Source organism: Acinonyx jubatus, chromosome B1 (genome assembly GCF_027475565.1).
Source record: "Acinonyx jubatus isolate Ajub_Pintada_27869175 chromosome B1, VMU_Ajub_asm_v1.0, whole genome shotgun sequence".
NCBI lineage: Eukaryota > Metazoa > Chordata > Mammalia > Carnivora > Felidae > Acinonyx > Acinonyx jubatus.
In genome coordinates, this window is record NC_069382.1 from 48,738,374 (window position 1) to 48,757,384 (window position 19,011).

General features: G+C 33.3%; 1 protein-coding gene across 4 annotated transcripts in view; it reads left to right on the forward strand.

Annotated features, from left to right (window-relative positions):
• The window catches only part of FZD3 (frizzled class receptor 3), a 99,622-nt gene extending 82,823 nt beyond the window's left edge, over positions 1–16,799 (forward strand). For all 4 annotated transcript variants that reach the window (XM_053216652.1, XM_027069788.2, XM_053216653.1 and 1 more), the window contains one exon: positions 10,036–16,799. In XM_053216652.1, the coding sequence (XP_053072627.1) occupies positions 10,036–10,249 (214 nt within the window). In that variant the 3' untranslated portion in view covers positions 10,250–16,799. The remainder of the gene's footprint in view (positions 1–10,035) is intronic.
• The last annotated feature ends 2,212 nt before the right edge of the window (positions 16,800–19,011 follow it).

Below are 19,011 nucleotides of genomic sequence, written 5' to 3' on the forward strand. Positions count from 1 at the left end.
TCTATGTATCTTCTTTGGGAAAATGTCTAATCAGGTCCTCTGTTCATTTTTTAATTGGATTATTCGTTTTTCTGGTATTGACTTGTGTAAGTTCTTGATATATTTTAGATACTAACTCCTTATTGGATATATCATTTGCAAATATCTTCTCCCACTCAGTAGGTTGCCTTGTTGCTTATTGACAGTTTCCTTCACTGTGCAAAAGCTTTTTATTTTGGTGTAGTCCCAATAGTTTAATTTTGCTTTTGTTTCCCTTGCCTGAGGAGACAGATCTAGAAAAATGTTTCTCTGGCCTATGTTCAAAACATCCAAATTGGTACTGAAGAATAAAACTTAACACTATGTGCAGATGACATGATGGTATATAGAGAAAACCCTAAAGACTCCACCAGAAAACTGTAAGAACTGATAAATGAATTCAGTAAAGTCACAGGATAGAAAATTAATATACAGAAATCTATTGCATTTCTTTACATTAATAATGAAGTAGCAGAAAGAGAAATTTAAAAAAAATCGCATTTACAACTGCACCAAAAATAATTAAATACCTAAGAATAAATCAAAGAGGCAAAAGACCTATATTCTGAAAACTATATAACATTGATGAAATAAATTAAAGAGGACATAACAAATGGAAAAATATTCCATGATTAAGTTTTGGAAGAACCAATATTATTAAAATGTGCATACTACCCAAAACAATCTACAGATTTAATGCAATCTTTGTTAAAATACCAACATCAGTTTTCACAGAACTAGATCAAATAATCCTAAAATTTGAGTGGAATCACAAAAGTTCTGAATAACCAAAGCAGTCTTGAGAAGGAAGAACAAAGTTGTAGGTAGCATAATCCCAGATTTCACAATATACTATAAAGCTGTAGTAATCAAAACAAGATGGTACTAGGACAAAAATAGACACATCGATAGTCCAAAAATAAACCCACACATATGTGGTCAATTAATCTATGACAAAGGAGGCAAGAATATACAATGGAGAACAGACAGTCTCTTTAACAAATGGTATTGGGAAAACTGGACTTTTTGTAATAGGCAAAAGAATGAAACTGGACCACTTTCTTACACCATACACAAAAATAAATTCAAAATGGGTGAAAGACCTAATGTGAGACCTGAAACCATAAAATTCCTAGAAGTTGGACATTATTAAGCTTTTAAACTTTGCTAGGTATGGTTGCCCTGGATTATGTCCATCAGACTTAAAGCCGCTCAGAGGAGTTTAGAATTTAGACCTAATGCAGTAAGCAAATAATGGAGGCATTGAAGGGTTTTGAGCAGGGAGAAGGTCAGGGTGAAAGTGGATATTTTAGTAAGATATATTTAGCAAGCAATTACAGAATGCATACTATGTTAAACACTATGCTAGACTCTGGGAATAAGATGATTTAGGTATAATCTTTGTTCTTAATAAGCTCAAGAAAGATAGTGTAGTCAGTATTAGTGCTGTAGTTAAAAACATGAGGTCTGGAATGAAAATCCTCGGTTTCCTCATTTGTACAATGGAAATAGAAATATCTGCCCCTTTAGGAATGTTGTAAAGAGTAAATGAGATAATATGGGTAATTGCTTGGAACAGTGCTTATCTCAGTAGATACCTGATATCAACTTCTGTTACTGTAAATGAACAAGTAAAGTAAAATATAAGTATGATGGCAGAGTACAGAACTTGGCAAACTTTTTCTATAAAAAGCCACTTAGTACATATTTTAGGCTTTGTGGGTTGAGCACACGGTCTCAGTTGCAACTATTCATTTCTGTTGTAGCATGAAAGTAGACATAGAAAATGTGTACAGTCAAATGGAAACAGCTTTTCCTTTTTATTTATTTGTTTTTCAATTAAGCTTTATTTATAGAAATAGGAAGAGCCAGAGTTGGCCACTGAGCCAGTTTGCCAACCCATTTTGTAGGAGCAGTAGTGGCATGGAGGAGGGAGTGAATCTGGTCGTGGAAAGGGTCAGATAGCTTCACAGAGAATCTTTGAGAGAAGGCTGGATGTGTTTTTTCAAATTAGATGATGGAGACACCAGAATTAGAAACTTCTTAGGACTTGGGGCCTGGGTGGCTCAGTTGGTTAAGCTCCGACTTGGACTCAGATCATGATCTCATGGTTTGTGAGTTCGAGCCCTGCATTGGGCTCTCCGCTCTCAGCGCATAACTGGCTTAGGATCTTCTGCTCCCTCTCTCTGTGCCCCTGCCCCACTCATGCACGTGTACTCTCTCTCTCTCTCTCTCTCAAAAATACATAAACATTTAAAACAACACAAATTTAAAAAAAAAGAAACTTCTTAGGAGCTTTTCAATAATTCGGTTGGGAGTTGATGAAGGCTTATATTAGGAGAGTAGTTGCAGTGGGAAGAGAGGAAGAGCTGATTTGAAAAATATGTAGAAAGAAGAAATGACAGTAGTTGATTACACATTAATAACAGCTGGATAGAAGAAAGGTGCCAAAAGATCTTTTGTTTATTTGATTTTGTTTTTTGTGTTTTTAAGATTTCTAGTTTAGGAAACTGAAAGAATGAAAATTCTAATGCCTGAAATGGAAAGCAGGCTATGCTCACTTTAAGACAGTTTAAGCCCATGGGTGGCTCAGTTGGTTAATCATCTGACTCTTGATTTCAGTTCAGATGGTTCATTTTGTGGTTCGTGGTTCAAGCCCTGCATTGAGCTCTGTGCTGACAGCTCGGAGCCTGCTTGAAATTATCTTTCTCTGCCCCTCCCCTGCTTGTGTTCTAAATAAATAAACAAACTTTTAAAACTTTTTTAAATTCAAAAAAAAAATTTTTTTTTTAATAAATAAATAAAATACCTGCTTCTACAACTGTGTTATATCCTTCAATCTCATTCCAGCCTTTCTCCCAGTCTTCTCTGTCCTCTGAGCATAGGTCACGATTCTTATATGTACTCTTTTTAAACCTCTGGTTTTTTCTTTCAACTTGCTTTCTTTTGCCTTTTAACTTGGTCCGCTACTCTGTGTTTAAAAAAAAATAGCAGTGTCTTTATGATATTTTTTCTATCTTTTATCCATTTCTTTTTTCTTTTCCTGCCAAATTTTTTAAATGAATATTTTGAATATTTCATTTCTTATATATCCAGTCTTTTTTTTTCTTCTTACCCACTTAAACTGTACTTTCTAACATCACCAATGACCTGTTTTAACCACATTCAAAGATCCTTTCACTTTTTTGCTTTTTTCCTTGCGTTCAACACTTGTATGAGAGAAGTGCTCTTCTAAGTGTTAAGGACATACAGATGGAAGACAGAAGAGTAAACAATCGGTTATAATACACTTTAATGGGTATAATAAAATCATATACAAAATGCTTTGAAATCCCAGAGAAGAAAAACATTTAACTTATTATAGAAAGTCAGAGAAAACCCCACAAACAAGATAGCATTTCTACTTGGAATAGGATGCAGAGGAGGCAGCTGAAATTAAAGACAGGAAAATAGCATATGTGGAGGCAAGGAAGTCAAGCAGGCAGTTAGGTACCAGAGTATGGCTAGAGCATAGTTTGTACACTTGGGCAGATGAAACATGCTGAGAAATTTGGATTTTTTTCCTGACAGCAATAAGAAACTATTCTTTAATAGTTGGATTTGGAGCCTGGGGATAATAAAATCAGATTTGTGTTTAAGAAAGATTACTTTGGCAACAGCATAGGAGAAGAGGAGATTGTAAGTAATCACAGTTGAGAAGTTTCTGCAGTAATTTATGGGTCCTATCTTAAGATACTCATAAGGAGGGAGGGGATCTGAGAGTCTTTTAGAATATGTTTTGTCAACATTACCCTCTATGAACTATCAGTATTATTTGACATTGGACATTATTAGCCTCATCCTTTTCAATAAGGAATGAACAATTATTTATAACACACCTCCTATGCATGTGGCATTCTGTGTGTAAAGGGATATATAGAAGAAAGCTAATTTCTGCATTCTAGGAGCATAATCTTATAAGAAAGAGAAGACATATACCTAGGAGCCAATTACATAACAGTGCAAGCCAACATATAATTAAAACAGTGATTGTTAGAGACAATTGACATTATAGAACATTAGAGGAAATATGGAAGGTGAATGCATGGTAATAACAAATAAGTTGATACTGAGTAGAGAATTTCTGAAGGCAAATAAATATAGGGTATTCAGTCTCTCTAATCTGAATGGAACTGGAACTTAGGTAAGGACATTTATAATCATTAAGGTAGTTGACATTTTAACAATATTTGTTTTTCTAATCCATGAGAATAGAATGTTTTTCCATCTCTTTGTGTCGTCTTTGATTTCTTTCATAAGCTTCCTATAGTTTTCAGCGTACAGATCTTTTACCTCTGGTTAGCTTTATTCCTAGGTATCTTAGGGTTTTTGGTGCAATTGTAAATGGGATTGATTCCTTGATTTTTCTTTCTGTTGCTTAATTTTCGGTGTATAGAAATGCAACTGATTTCTGTACATTGATTTTCTATCCTCTGACTTCGCTGAATTCACATATCAGTTGTAGCAGTTTTTTGGTGGAGTCTTGGATTTTCCACGCAGAGTGTCATGTTATATGTGAATAGGGAAAATTTGACTTCTTCTATGCCAATTTGTGTGCTTTTTACTTCTTTTTGTCAAAAAATTAAAAATAGAAGTACCCGACCCAGCAATTGTACTACCAGATATTTATCCATAGGATACAAAATTGCTAATTTGGGGCACCTGGGTGGCTCAGTCGGTTAAGCATCTGACTCTTGGTTTGGCTCAGGTCACTCACAGTTTCATGAGTTTGAGCCCCACATCAGGCTCTGTGCTCACAGTGCAGAGCCTGCATGGAATTCTCTCTCTCCTCTCTCTGCCCCTCCCTCACTGGCACTGTCTCTGTCTCTCTAAAAATTAATAGGTAAACTTTTAAAAAATGTTTAAAAATAAAAACCAATTTGAAGTGCTGATTGGAAGGGACACATGCATACCAATGTTTATAGCAGCACTATCAACAATAGCCAAATTATGGAAAGAGCCCAAATGTCTATCAACTAATGAATGGATAAAGATGTGGTATGTATATACACTGGAATATTATGTGGCCCTCAAAAAGAATGAAATCTTGCCATTTGCAACATTGTGAATGGAACCAGAATATATTATGCTAAGCGAAATAAGTCAGAGAAAGACAAATACCATATGATTTCACTCATATGTGGAATTTAAGAAAGAAAACAGATGAACATAGGGGAAGGGAAGCAAAAATAAGATAAAAACAGAGAGGGAGGCAAGCCATAAGAGACTCAACCACAGAGAACAAACTGAAGATTGCTGGAGGGGAGGTGAGTGGGGGAATGGATGGGCTAGATAGGTGATGGGCATTAAGGAAGACACTTGGGATGAGCACTGGGTGTTATATTTAAATGATGAATCACTGGGTTCTACTCCTGAAGCCAATACTACACTGTATGTTAACTAACTTGAATTTAAATTAAAAAGAAAAAAAGGTAGTTGATAATTAAAATTGTGAGACAGAATTACTTGAAACATAACAACAACAACAAAAAAAAAGAACAGACCAAGAACAAGACCTTAATAAATACTTACAGTAATAATAATACAAGAAGAATAGCCAAGATGTGAATCAAAGAAAGAGCTTATTGGCATATGAAAGAATCTATAAAAGTATACTGTCATGAGAACCAGAGGATAGATTATGACTTCCTGTAATGGCCTTTCCTACCTCTGTGCTTAATCAAAATCATACCCATCCTTTAAGGCCAGCTTAATTCCCATGTCCATGGCAGTTAATTGCTTTTTAATCATTTTTATGGTATGACCTATTTTCCATACAGCAGTCTTTCCTCAGCTAAATGTGTAACTTCTAGAGAATGAGAACTAGATGACAGACATTTCTGTATTTCCCCACAGTACCTAGCACAGTTCTAGGCATATATCTCTATCTTCTATATCTATCTTCCTGTATCTATCTATCTATCTATCTATCTATCTATCTATCTATCTGTCTATCTATCTATGTAGAGAGATAAATCTGTTGAATAGATGACTTTAGAAATAATGTAGGTGGGGCACCTGGGTGGCTTAGTCAGTTAAGCATCCGACTTCAGCTCAGGTCATAATCTCACTGTTTGTGAGTTTGAGCCCCATGACTAGCTCTGTGCTGACAGCTCAGAGCTTGGAGCCTGCTTCGGATTCTGTGTCTCCCTCTCTCTCTGCCCCTCCCCTGCTCTGTGTCTCTCTTTCTCAAAAATAAATAAACACTTAAATTTAAAAAAAAAAAAACAGAAAGAAAGAAAGGGAAAAGGAAAGAAAGAAAGAAAGAAAGAAAGAAAGAAAGAAAGAAAGAAAGAAAGAAAGAAAAAAAGAAAGAAACAAAGAAAGAAACAAAGAAAGAAAGAAAAGGAAAGAAAGAAAGAAAAGAAAGAAAGAATGTGGGCATTTGGGGGCACCTGGCTGGCTTCGTCAGTGGAGCATGCTGAGCTCAGTATCATGAGTTTGAGCCCCGCGGTAAAGATTACTTTGAATGTGTGAATGAGTGAATGAATGAGTGAATGAATGAATGAATGAATGAATGAGGGAGGGAGGGAAAGGAAGGGAAGCAAAGGGTCACATTTCCCAGGAATTCAGGGCCCAAAACTAAAACAACAGTCTACTAAGGGTGTTGTGTGTGGTACACGAATATTCATACTGCAAGGCCCTCTGCCATAGCCAGAACTTAATAGCAGATCTGGGGGAGCCTTTGTGGCTCAGTCGGTTAAGTGTCTGCCTTCAGCTCAGGTCATGATCTCACAGTTCGTGGGTTCGAGCCCCACATCAGGCCCTCTGCTGTCCACCCAGAGCCTACTTCAGATCCTCTGTCCCCCTCACTCTCTGCCTTTCCCCCACTTGTGCTCTCTCTCTCTCAAAAACAAATAAGTAAAAACTTTAAAATAGCAGATCTGAAAGATTCCAAGGCCATCTTGAACCTAAAAGTCTAAATAGGGGTTTTCATAATTACAAAAATCATCTCATAGAGATTTCTTTCTTAACTGTCAGTTTTTAAGTTTACATGTTAACACTATCTTTTGGCCATCACTTTCTCATCATCTCATGGTATCTTGACTATGAGATCACACACACACACACCTACCTGCTTCTTCATATTCACTCTAGTGTAGACTCCTTGATGGATACTTATTGATCTCAGTGCTCCATGAAATAAAATAGCCTGAAGTAAATACACCTACACATGTATGTCAACTTAAGAATAAGTAATTGTTATTATGTGTATTATAAGTATTGTTGGATTAGAGGATGGGTAGAAAAGGAAGTGGAAGAGTAAGTAGGTTGAGGTTTGGAAATGAATGATGTGGTGATAAGTAGGTGACATGAGAGGGTGACAAGGGAAAGCTAGAGAATGAATAATGAGATACTGGTTAAACCCAAATGAATTCAATTATTTATATAAATGGTAGCAACTAGTTTAGAGAACCAAAAAATAAATCATCTTTAAGTTTCTCTCATTTTGACTTTGGAAATATACCTTATTATCTTTTCAGCAAATTAACCAAATTAATTATTTTGCCTAAGTTTATATTAAAATTAATGTACATTTTTATATTGTGTGTTAGAGTAGATGGTTACAGTTTTTTAAATGACTGGCAAAAGATAAATAAACTTGGTAATTCCTATATATACAATTGAGATTAAATACTATAATTAAATTTATTTTTCTGTGTAGTTGATTCCTAATTATCCATGGGCAGGTTGTTCATATTCTAGAATTTCATGGATAGCCTTATATTTCACTTAAATAGACAAAAGAACTCAGTATGGTAACTTTTTCTATGAAAAATGTATTCTTTGAGTCTTATTTGGTAAACTCAAAGATTTAGTTTTATTTTAGAAAATACTCAGTTCATATTTTTAAATAATGGTTGGTTTTCATTTTTTAACTACTTTGATATCATTTATTAAGCACATTTGCTTTTTTTTGTTTGCCAATTCATTTGAAATAGATGCTTATGAAATCATTTGAGAGGTGAAAGATCTCCAGTTAGCTGGCAAATTATATTTGGAAATAATCTTTCACTTGATTTAGGACAATAATCATGATGTCAAATAATAATTATTAACTAGAATAACAAGCTCATTCTGAAATATTTTCATTTGTAAACAATGTAATTATTTTACCCAAACATGCAAATCAAAGTTAAAACTGTTTGCCCTGAATGTGAAATATCTTTTAATAGATAAGAATTAAATGCTTTTTTACCTGTTAGCATAAGAAGCTTTTTAAATATTTAAAATTCATCTTTTCATTCCTTTTCTTTTTCTTTTTCTTTTTCTTTTTCTTTTTCTTTTTCTTCCTCTTTCCCTTTCTCTTTCTCTTTCTCTTTCTCTTTCTCTTTCTCTTTCTCTTTCTCTTTTTCTTTTTCTTTTGAGTGAGAGAGAGAGCAGGAGAGGGGCAGAGGGAGAAAGAGGATTTTAAGCCTGCTCCATACTGAGCGCAGAGCCCAATACAGGGGCTGGATCCCATGACCCTGGGACCATGACCTGAGCTGAAATTAAGAGTGGGATGCTCAACCAACTAAGCCACTCAGTTGCTGCAATGCATCGTTTCATTTTCATACTTTCTTTTTTGCTTTATTCAAACTGGAAGCAAAAGACATGCTTTCTTTTTATCATTTTAAAAGGACTTCTGGAGTGCCTGGCTGGCTCAGTAGATGGAACATATGACTCTCCAGCTTGTGAGTTGGATATAGAGATTACTTAAAAATAAAATCTTTAAAAAATAAAAATAAATAAAAGGACTTCTCAATTGTTAAACTCTGTGATCTGATGAAAACTTTATTTGATAAGCACTTCTATAAAACTAAATCACCTCACTAGTGTATGAATCAGTCTTTAAAATCTTTAAATTTTATAAATGATTCTTACTGAATCATGAAATTTGTAATTATTATGAAGGAATGACAAAGGAATGATTTTTGACAGCCAGTAGATCTTCAGCTGCTCAGGATTCGTTCTTTTGCTGACTATTTTAAGACGGAATGTCCTGCTGAATCCTTTTTAATTTTAGAGGTATTGAAGTAAAATTTAGTATATATTAAAATTATAAATTATATGCAGTTACATTTTCTTTGAGCTTTGTTTTACTAAATTAAATACTTTAAGAGGTGTGTGTGTGTGTGTGTGTGTGTGTGTGTGTGTGTGTGTTTTCTTATCTTTGATGTTCCCACTGTTGCCTTTCAAGATAAGCACAGTGATGGAGAGAAGACTGCCTGCCTGCACTAAGCAGTGTAGCTCAGTTAGCATACATTGTACTACTCAAAAGCTGGGTCTTGGGCTAGGTGTAAGGGGAGAATTTGCTTCGTCTGGAATATAGCTACAAATGTTCAGAGGATGTTACTAGAATATTTAAGTAAATGTAGCTTCTATGAAATAGATGTTCACAGCCTCAAGCCCTAATGAAAAGTAATTAAGACATTTACAGGTAGCTCTTCAGCCATTAGCTGGGCTATCTGGAAAGAAGCTGTCGGCACATAACCGTCATCATTGCTTGCCAATTCATTCACCTTTTTATTTTTAGGTTACACTAATTTGTCCTCTAATTTCATATGCTCCCTCTTCCAACCCTAGTCTTTCAATAAAATTTGTTTTGTTGTACTACTGATTATAACCACCCTCATAGACTCCCTGGGACAAGGCCATGTTGCTTCTATCATTATTCCTCCTCTCCCATTTGAATGAGCAAAGTATCCATGCTTAGCATAGCTCTGTATCAGCCAGCTCTGTTTAACCTTAATATCTGTCCCTGTGCAAGGAGTAAGACCTTCATTCTGAATTTAATGAGATGGGTTTTTCCCCTTTCAGGTTAGCCGTGTGAATGTCTACTTTTTGAAATTACTATAAATCATCAAAAATTGATGGTTACTTTTTCACTGGTTCGTTTCCTAATCATTTTGCTTAATGAGACGTTTTCATGAGATTTTTAGTTTTATTTTCTAGTGTGTTGTCTTACCTACTTCAAAATAAACTCTTCTGTGTTAGGTATACGCCCTGCAGTTACAGAGGAATGGAAGAGAGGCTCCCTCATGGCAGCACATCACGACTGACTGATCACTCCAGACACAGTAGTTCTCATCGGCTCAATGAACAGTCACGGCATAGCAGCATCAGAGATCTCAGTAGTAATCCTATGACTCACATCACACATGGTACCAGCATGAATCGGGTTATTGAAGAAGATGGAACCAGTGCTTAAATTGTCCTAAGATGGAGAACTTGTGCTGTTTAAAAAGCAGATTTTATTCTTTGCCTTTGCATGACTGATTGCTGTAACTCAACCGTTACCATGCTTTCAGTCAGGTGCAGATTGTGTCCATTGGGAAAGTAAATTTTTGCTTTTTATATTGCATCAACCTTAGAACATCAAGGCATCAAAAATGCTAATAATTATGTCATCACATAAATAATTCTTATTTCTAGGTTATGAAGAGATTATTTGTCTGGTAAGCATTTTTATAAGCCTACTTATTTTATATTTAGAAAAATCCTAAATGTGTGGTGACTGCTTTGTAGCAAACTTTCATATGATATCAACTAGTTGTGAGATAACATTCTGGTAGTTGTATTAATAAAACAAAATTTCAGAATTAAAGAAATTTTCTATGCAAGGTTTATTTCTCAGATGAATAGTTGGACTTTGTAGTTTTCTTTCCACTAAGTGAAAAAGAACTGTGTTTTTAAACTGTAGGAGAATTTGATAAATCAGCAAGGGTATTTTAGCTAATAAGATATAAGATCAACAGAAGAAACTGAATAGTCTATTGAAGGCTCTTTTAAAATTCTATCAAAATAATCTTCATCCAGAGACACACAGGATTAGGATTAGCAATGGAATAAAAACGGAGATGGATCTTTTTTCCCCTGTGATTGTGCTGTCTTTATTACTTTTGTAAATATTACTTTTACTGGCTGTGTTTTTATAACTTAACCATATGCATGGTGGAAAAAGTTTAATTTGTAGCCACCTTTTTCCATGTAGTAGTATTGATTCATAGAGAACTTCATGTTCAGATCTGTTCCATGGAGGCATGTAATAAGATAAGCATCACACATTATAAGCTTTTTTTTGTGGGAACCACAATTACAAAATGGCAAAATGTTTTCTCTACATTCATTGTTGTATTTTTCTACAGTGAGATGTGATCTTGCCAAAGCCACCAGGCCCCTCCTAACAGTGAGTTGATTGTCTGCATTTGCATTGCCCAGGAGCCACTAGACTACAGCTTTCTGCCCCCACATTCTTATTTTCAGATTCTGGATCATTCTTTCTTTACAGTTGAAATATATATAACTTAAGTCCAAAGTGGTGATTAATTTGAGGTATTTGGAAACCATTGTAACTAAATGAAGCATGATTAGGCTTGCTGTGAAGTATCTTTTAGTCTTACCAATATCAATTCAAAAATGTTTGACATTCTGTTGTGTAATGTTTAAATAATTTACAATAAAACCGTGAACTTTATTAGGCATGAAATTGATCAGAAGGGAAAGAAAAATTCTGGAAAATGGTGGATGTGTTTTATAGTAAAGTGTATTTAAACAAGTGGTCCTCAGCCCTAACTAGACAAGAATCACTTGGGGAACCTCTGATGCCCAACACCTTCCTCTCTTTCAGAGGAGAATTTGTAGGTTTTTTTTTTTTTTTAAGTTTTCTATGTTTTATTCTAATCTGCAGCCAGACTTCAGGTTGTTTTGAACTAAATTGCCCCCTGATAGTGATCTGATGGCATCATAATGATATCACATGAATATCTAGGCGGACTCAATATTGTGCTTTTATATATCATTACCTGATACGCAATTGTTCTCCACTTTATTTTCCATTATAAAATGTGGAATCTGGGACCCCACTCCTAAAGTTTCTTATTCAGTAAGTCAAAGGTGGTAGGACTTTAAAACCTGAGTTCTAAAAATATCACATGTAATTCTTAATGCAGGTAATGCAAGAATCATACTTTGAAAAATGTTTCTAGACTCTAGAGAGGCTTGGCTTTGCCATATGCCAGTTTTTACCTTTAACAAGTAAACTGCTCTGAGCCTCAGTTCCCTTGTTTATAAATGAAGATAGAGGAGAAGTACCTACCTCACAAAGTTGTCGAATAGGGATCAAATGAAAAACCATACAAAAGCTCTTTGAAAACTGTAAAGCATTATGAAATATAAAGGATTAAGATTAAGGATTTAAGAGATTTGAGGGCTACTATTGTACATTCCTTGACATGTGTTTAATTTATGTGTACTTTTTTCTCTCTCCTTTAAAACAAAAATACCAAGAAATTAGGTGTTGAAAAAAAGGCTTCATCATGCAAAAAAAGTCCGTTTTCTGATAATAATTTGTATATCATATTTCTTTCAAAGTACATATATCTTATTGTTTATTATTGACTCTTTATAGGACATATTTGAACATTTAGCCCCAAAGTGTTTTTCTTTTTCCTCTGTCTTTATTGTCTTTCTCCTTGGAGCTGGAGTTCATACTCAAGATACGCAGAATTTGAAATTCCCTCATAACTGACAATTAGTAAACCATTTCTCTGAAGGCCAGACTTAGAACAACTCGTTTATACAATAAATCAATAATTCATAAGGCTTTTTTCTGAGAACCTCTCCTGAGAACAGCATGAGAAGACCAAAACAAACATTCAGAAACAAAAATAAGAAGTTAAAATAGAAGGTACCAGTTTGAGCTCAAAGATGTTGTCATCCATCGCCATCTGCATATTATCAATTGCCAAAATGTTAATTGATTTTCTTGTGCAAGTAGGCCAAGTGTAGACAGTTAAGTGCACATCCCTATGAAAATCTTAATTTTTGTGCTTCCTGATTTTTATATATTCATTTCTCTTGTTTGTTAAACTCCCTGTTGGCATATATATAAATCTTATATATAAATATATTGATCTTTCATTTACTTTCAGTATCTTAATTTTGCTCCATGAAATTTACTTAATATCATTCGTCCATTGTTTTAAATAACAGTATTTAGTTTGGGTCAGGTTATTTATCAAACTGGTGCTTTAAATTAAGAAATATTTTTAAGAAACTGTTAAAGAACTATAGCAAACCAGCAATTTCAAAGTCTCAGTTCCCTTAAACCAACTTGAACAAGTCGAGACAGCTTTCTTACCATATGTTTAACTTTAATTTGTGTTTTGATTGGCATGTGATAATGTTTAGTATTTTATTTGTTCAGCTGACAACTGCGAAAATAATAGTTTCTCCAAGATGTTAATATATAATCAAGAGCTTTCAAAAAGTACTTTGATTTTAGCAATACTGTGTTTAATTTATTCAATAATTAAAGCAAAAGATCATACTAAGCTCAAAACAATAATTGGTTTGAAAGAACAATTGATTAATAACAACTAGCACAGGGCTAAGTACAGAGTAGGTTTTTCAATAAATATTTACGAATGAACAACTCATGTTATGCAACTCACATTTACCCTTAGTAGTGAGAATCTCACCTCAAAGGAATTTGAAGTATCTAAATTTAAACCGAATGAAATGAAGTATCTGCTTTACCAGAATAACATGTGGCAAGTAATAAATACATAACTTACACAAGAAATATTTACATAAGCTTGTACCAAAACTTGATATTAATTTTAAAAGGTGAACACCAATTCTTAGAAGTATTTAAGCTCTTGTTGCTTTATGTGAAATTAAATCTTTGTATACTACTTGGGTAAACAAATATTCAAGTAAACCTTTATTAGTAGTGATTTTCTTTTTCTGCTGCTTTTTAGAGCAAATGTATGAAAATTCTAAAAATCTTTTTAAATTAGAAAAATTTCCTACATTTTAGCCTACCTCATTAGTTTCTTTGTGATAAGAGCTGGATATAACAAATGATACCTATCTTAGTTGAGGCTATATCCCTGTGATATAAAAGGAACTACTTAAAATGTTTTTAGAAAATGGTGGCCAGAGCTTAGAAACCAGTAACAGACCAAAATTTCATTATGATGATATTTGTACTGCTTTTGACATGCCAAAGGTATATTCCTGTATTATCACTTGGATGATTTTCATCATCTAGTGCAGTGAAAATCCCTTTAGGCTTGGAATTCAGAGACCCATAATTATGATGTGAACAGGACAGGTCATTTAGTCTCAATTTCTTCAGTGTAAAACGAGGATAAGTTAATTGTTGAGCCCCAAACCTACCTCACTGGACTTTGGTTGTAAGGAACAAATGAGATAACATGTATTATCATGCTCTCTAACCTATAAATTGCTCTGATATTATTTGTTTTTGTTAGAATTTGGGGGTTGTAGAAAACAAGGATATGGGCTTCAGTAGTATTTAGCAACAACAACAAAATAGGCAATTAGACCAGTACAATCTTGATACAATTTGGTACAATCTTTAAATCAACAATCCAATTAACTTTTTGCAAATGAGGTTCTTTTTCAAGAGTAGGTATGTCCTGAAACTGTGCTAGCTCTTGAGTATATATATAGCCAGTGTGTGCTCTCAAATTGTATACAATTAAATTTGCAGGTCAATCTCAATGGCAAGTTTGAGATCTCCATTATATTATTCTTTTGATGGAATTATGTAAGTACATGAGCTTGACTTCACTGAAACTTGTAAGAAAAATACAAAGAAGAGTGTAGGCCCTTTAACTTTTCTTTGAGGACTTTCATGTGCCTATTTCTTTCTGATTAAGAACAAGTTTTAAAAAGGTAATAGCTGTAACTTGCTGATATTCATCATGGCAAAACTTGAAATTTTAAGTTATTTAAAATTATCTTAATTGTATGTTTGTATATATAATTTTTTTAAACCTACATAAAGTAAGGATTTCTCCATTCTTTTCTGCACATCAACACACAAAAGAGCATTTTTATGGAACCTAGATTTACAAAGGAACTCATGCTTCTTTTAATTTCTTTTATACCTTTTTACAACTGACTAAAATAAGAAAAAGTGTTTATATTCATTTATTTCCTAGTAGCCACATTTATACATTATTCTTGTATCATTTCTATTTTATATGAAAAGAATTATGTTGACATCTCTTCATAATTTAACTAATTCTCTTTTTGTTCCAGTTGTATGGGTTTAGGGAAAGGAATAGGGAGACTAAGCATCCCGTACCCTTCATCTGACTGTAAACAGTCTCCTGGGATTTTTTTCTAATTTAATTTTAATCCTATACTTCTTTAATAGTCAAACTGAAATAGGATTGTAATTTTCTCCCAGGATCCAAAATCTTCTAGGATAGAAAATACTAAGGTCTACCTAAAACCAGCCATTTCTTAGACATTTCTATTGGATTCACAAAGATGTAATATACTAAGTTAATAAGCATATTTCCTATTCTGTGATCTCTAATTAGAAAGTAAAATTTTGTTGCCATAAAGATAAAAGTAAGTAAAGTTTCACTTATATTTTAGTCAAATCCCACAGCAGTACAACATTACATCCTATAAAAGAAAGTAGTTCCATCTATATAAATGCATTAAAGAATAGTTCCCTTCAGATTATTATTTTTTTAATAATTATTTATCTCAGGAAATCTATTATGTCCTTTCTTGGACATTTTCATTGGTATGCTAGCATTGCTGTTAATTTATTTTCATTTTATTGGCTACTGTTACCAGTTTTTCCTGATAAATAAGTTTTTTACCTTGTAATAATTCAGATTTTGAAGATTCAGTGTTCCATTATTTTGATGATTACCATTTACTAGTAATATTAGTATTTATAAGACAGTGATATTTTTAAACTTATTATTTTATATTTCCTAAAGTAGGGTGAACTACTTTATTGTTGTTGTAGCCCTGGTGTTTTTGTTATATGTCACCTTGTTTATATTGCTAACTTGCAAATATTTCTTTAATTGTCTTGTGCTTATTGATTTAAAAAGCTTTAGAGCTTCATAATTTTCTCTTTTCAGAATTGGCAGATTTCTTTCCCTAATGCTTAGTAAAAATACATTATGTTATTTTTTAAATACCACAGAATTTTGAGTCAGGAGACCTGGTTTCTAGTATTGCCTCTGTTTTCATTGAGCTTTGTAACTAGAATTTTACCTCTTGGGACCTCAGGTTTTATCATCTGTGAATAGATGTGAAGAAACAGGGGACTAGTTTAGGTAGTGTCTCAAATTCCACCTGCCTGTAATTTGGGTGTCGCTTGACCATTTTGTGATCATTATTCTGGCTTACTTTTATTCTTGTTATTCTTCCCATGAACTATATTTACTAGTTCTGCCAGTACTGTTAATGAAATCTATGCTTAAATTGCTAGGATTCAGTTATGTTATTAACTTTGTTTTCCACTTATAATTTTGAGTAATTTTAAGGAGGAAATTACATTACAGATAATAAAAATAAAAGAAAGGTTACAAATAATTGACACGACCTCTTTTTTTCTTCTATAGGAAAAGTCTCCTAAAGCACTAACATAAGCACCTTAAAACTGATATATAGGAGAAAAATGACAAAATTCTGTGGTCTTTGTTCTCTTAAATATGAATATAGCTATTTAGCCTTAACTTTAAATAAAATGTATTCATGATAAAATTAGCAAAGCGGTGATAGCACTGGCCCATATAGCTAATTAAAAAGCTCTTGGCTTTTACCAACATTAATATAATTATCAAATGTAAAAGGAATTTCGAGAAGTGGATTGAAATTTTTCTGTTTAACAATTATTCTTAAAATGTTCTTAGATTCATTGAATAAGTGTAATTGCCAGATTGCCATGAGCATTGTCCTACTTTAAAATGTTAGAGATAAATGTAGTTTTTTTTTTTCTGGCTATGCAGAAGATGTTTTCATAAAGCCTCCTTAACTGTCTAATAAAATAGAGATTGCATTAGTTCCATGTCTCAGCAGAGTTCTCTTACAGATTTAATTGTGCTCTTTGAGAACCAGGGAAGAGCCAAGGAAGTTACTTGTTACTTTTAGAGATCACTGCCTCTCTCTGATTGTCTGCATTAGCTCATATCAATCTGTTGAACACATTGGTCTATAGATTTATAATCCAGGTATTGGGTTTGGTGTTGGCTAGGTAGAGAAGAATAATGGAAGGTTGATGTTGGAAGATGGTGTGATGTCTTTGGCTATACTTGATTCCTTGTCTTTGGTCAGTCCAATGGATCAACTTTCCTGGCTTTCAGAAATTAAAGGAGATGACTAGCTTCTCTCATTCAGACACAGCTATATTACAGTGTTATTTTGATTGCCTGTAAAGAAAAACAACAACAACAGCAACAAACACCAGACCTTTATTTTCAGTTCTCTGGCTCTGCATGTTTTGTTATTACACTTGTTAAACTTGAATCTGAGGTCCAAACATTTCATTGGGTTTTGATAATAGGATATTCTGGGTTTTGATAATAGGATATTCTAGAAGATAAAGCAGATAATCTTAGTGTGATTTAATTTATATTTATCCATCCACCATTTTTCTACCTACTTCTCCCCTCCCCAGTTTTGAAAAGGACGTTTAGAGTTGTCTTCCTTCACTCCCTTAGTTAGCCCCTGCCTCACATAGTTTTTCCCTAACTACTCTTGTCAGCAGAAACATTTAATAGGAAATGATTCTATATTTCTGGAACAAGATCAACAAAAAAGTTCTTTGCATTGAACTGAGATGAATATGTACTTGAAAATACTGTATTTTTTTAATATGTGAACTTAAAATTATTTTTTAATTATAAAAAGGGGTCTCTGATTTGAAAATATTAGTCTGGAAGTTCTTTTGTCATCAGGTGCTATTTCTACCTTATTAGAGTAAATCTGAATTCTTTATCATTCATCTTTTTAAAAAACTAACTTCTCTAGAATTACTCCATTTCACATATCTTTAACACCAACTTCAAACAACTTTTCTGCTTCTGTTTTCAAACGCCAAATTTTATTTTTGAGTTTTATTTCTTCATTGAAGTTTCAAAGTATTGCATATGTGAAGGAGTGACTGCAGTTTAGACATTTACTTTGGTATGATAAAGATAATACCACTACCACTGCTTTCTCCGAAACCCAGAAAGAAGAGTTCATTTGACACTCAAAAGGTATTAAATTGTCTTATTTTTTTTTTATTTGGAAGAGCTATGGAAGCTGTTTCTTCTAATTTAAAATTGTTCAAGAAAATACTGACTTTACTGTATTTTAATCTGATAGTGAATTTAGGGGATTGTTTATATAAATATATGTGTCTACAACTAATAATAGTTCTGAGTTATTTTGTTTTCTATAATATTGTGATACCTGAAGCTTAAATTTATTTAATGTGAACTTTTTTTTTTTTTAATTTTTTTGGTAAGCCTTTATTTTGTCTTGTTTTGTTAGTGTTGTGTGTTAGGTTATTATGGTCCTCTCAGCAGAAAATCCTTTGTTAGATAGCCTGATTCTCAGAAAGAACAATTTAAAGAGATTTATACTATGTCATCATAGTTGGATAGTATTATCCTGAACTGTGTGAAATTGCTGGTTTTGTTCATCAAGAGTGATCAAATGTTTGCAATTTCATAATATATATTCAAGAAACAATCAAACAAAAGGTGTTTTAGAATAAATATATTAACTTTCAATTCTAATTCCTCTTATTAACCTGTCAGAGACCTTACGAAGGAGATTCAAACTATAGATAACCATAGGTCCATCAAGAAAATTGTGCTTTGTTTTGTAGTTAAATTGCCTAGTTTTAAAGATATTTAGTCAAAATGATTTTAGTAATTGAAAGCAAATACCTTTTGGGAATATGTAAGTTATATAAAAACTTTCATAACCTGGGATATTATCATATATCAAAGGACTAGTATGTAAATATCATTAGAGGCAAAATAAGTCCCCCCCCCCCTTCCATATCTACTGTGGACTCAAATTTTGCTAGTTATAGAATTTTATCTTCTTGGTAGGCATTCTGAAATGATACTACTATGTTATAGAGTCAACAGATTTGCCTTAAAATGCCATTTAAAGATTTTCTTTATACCT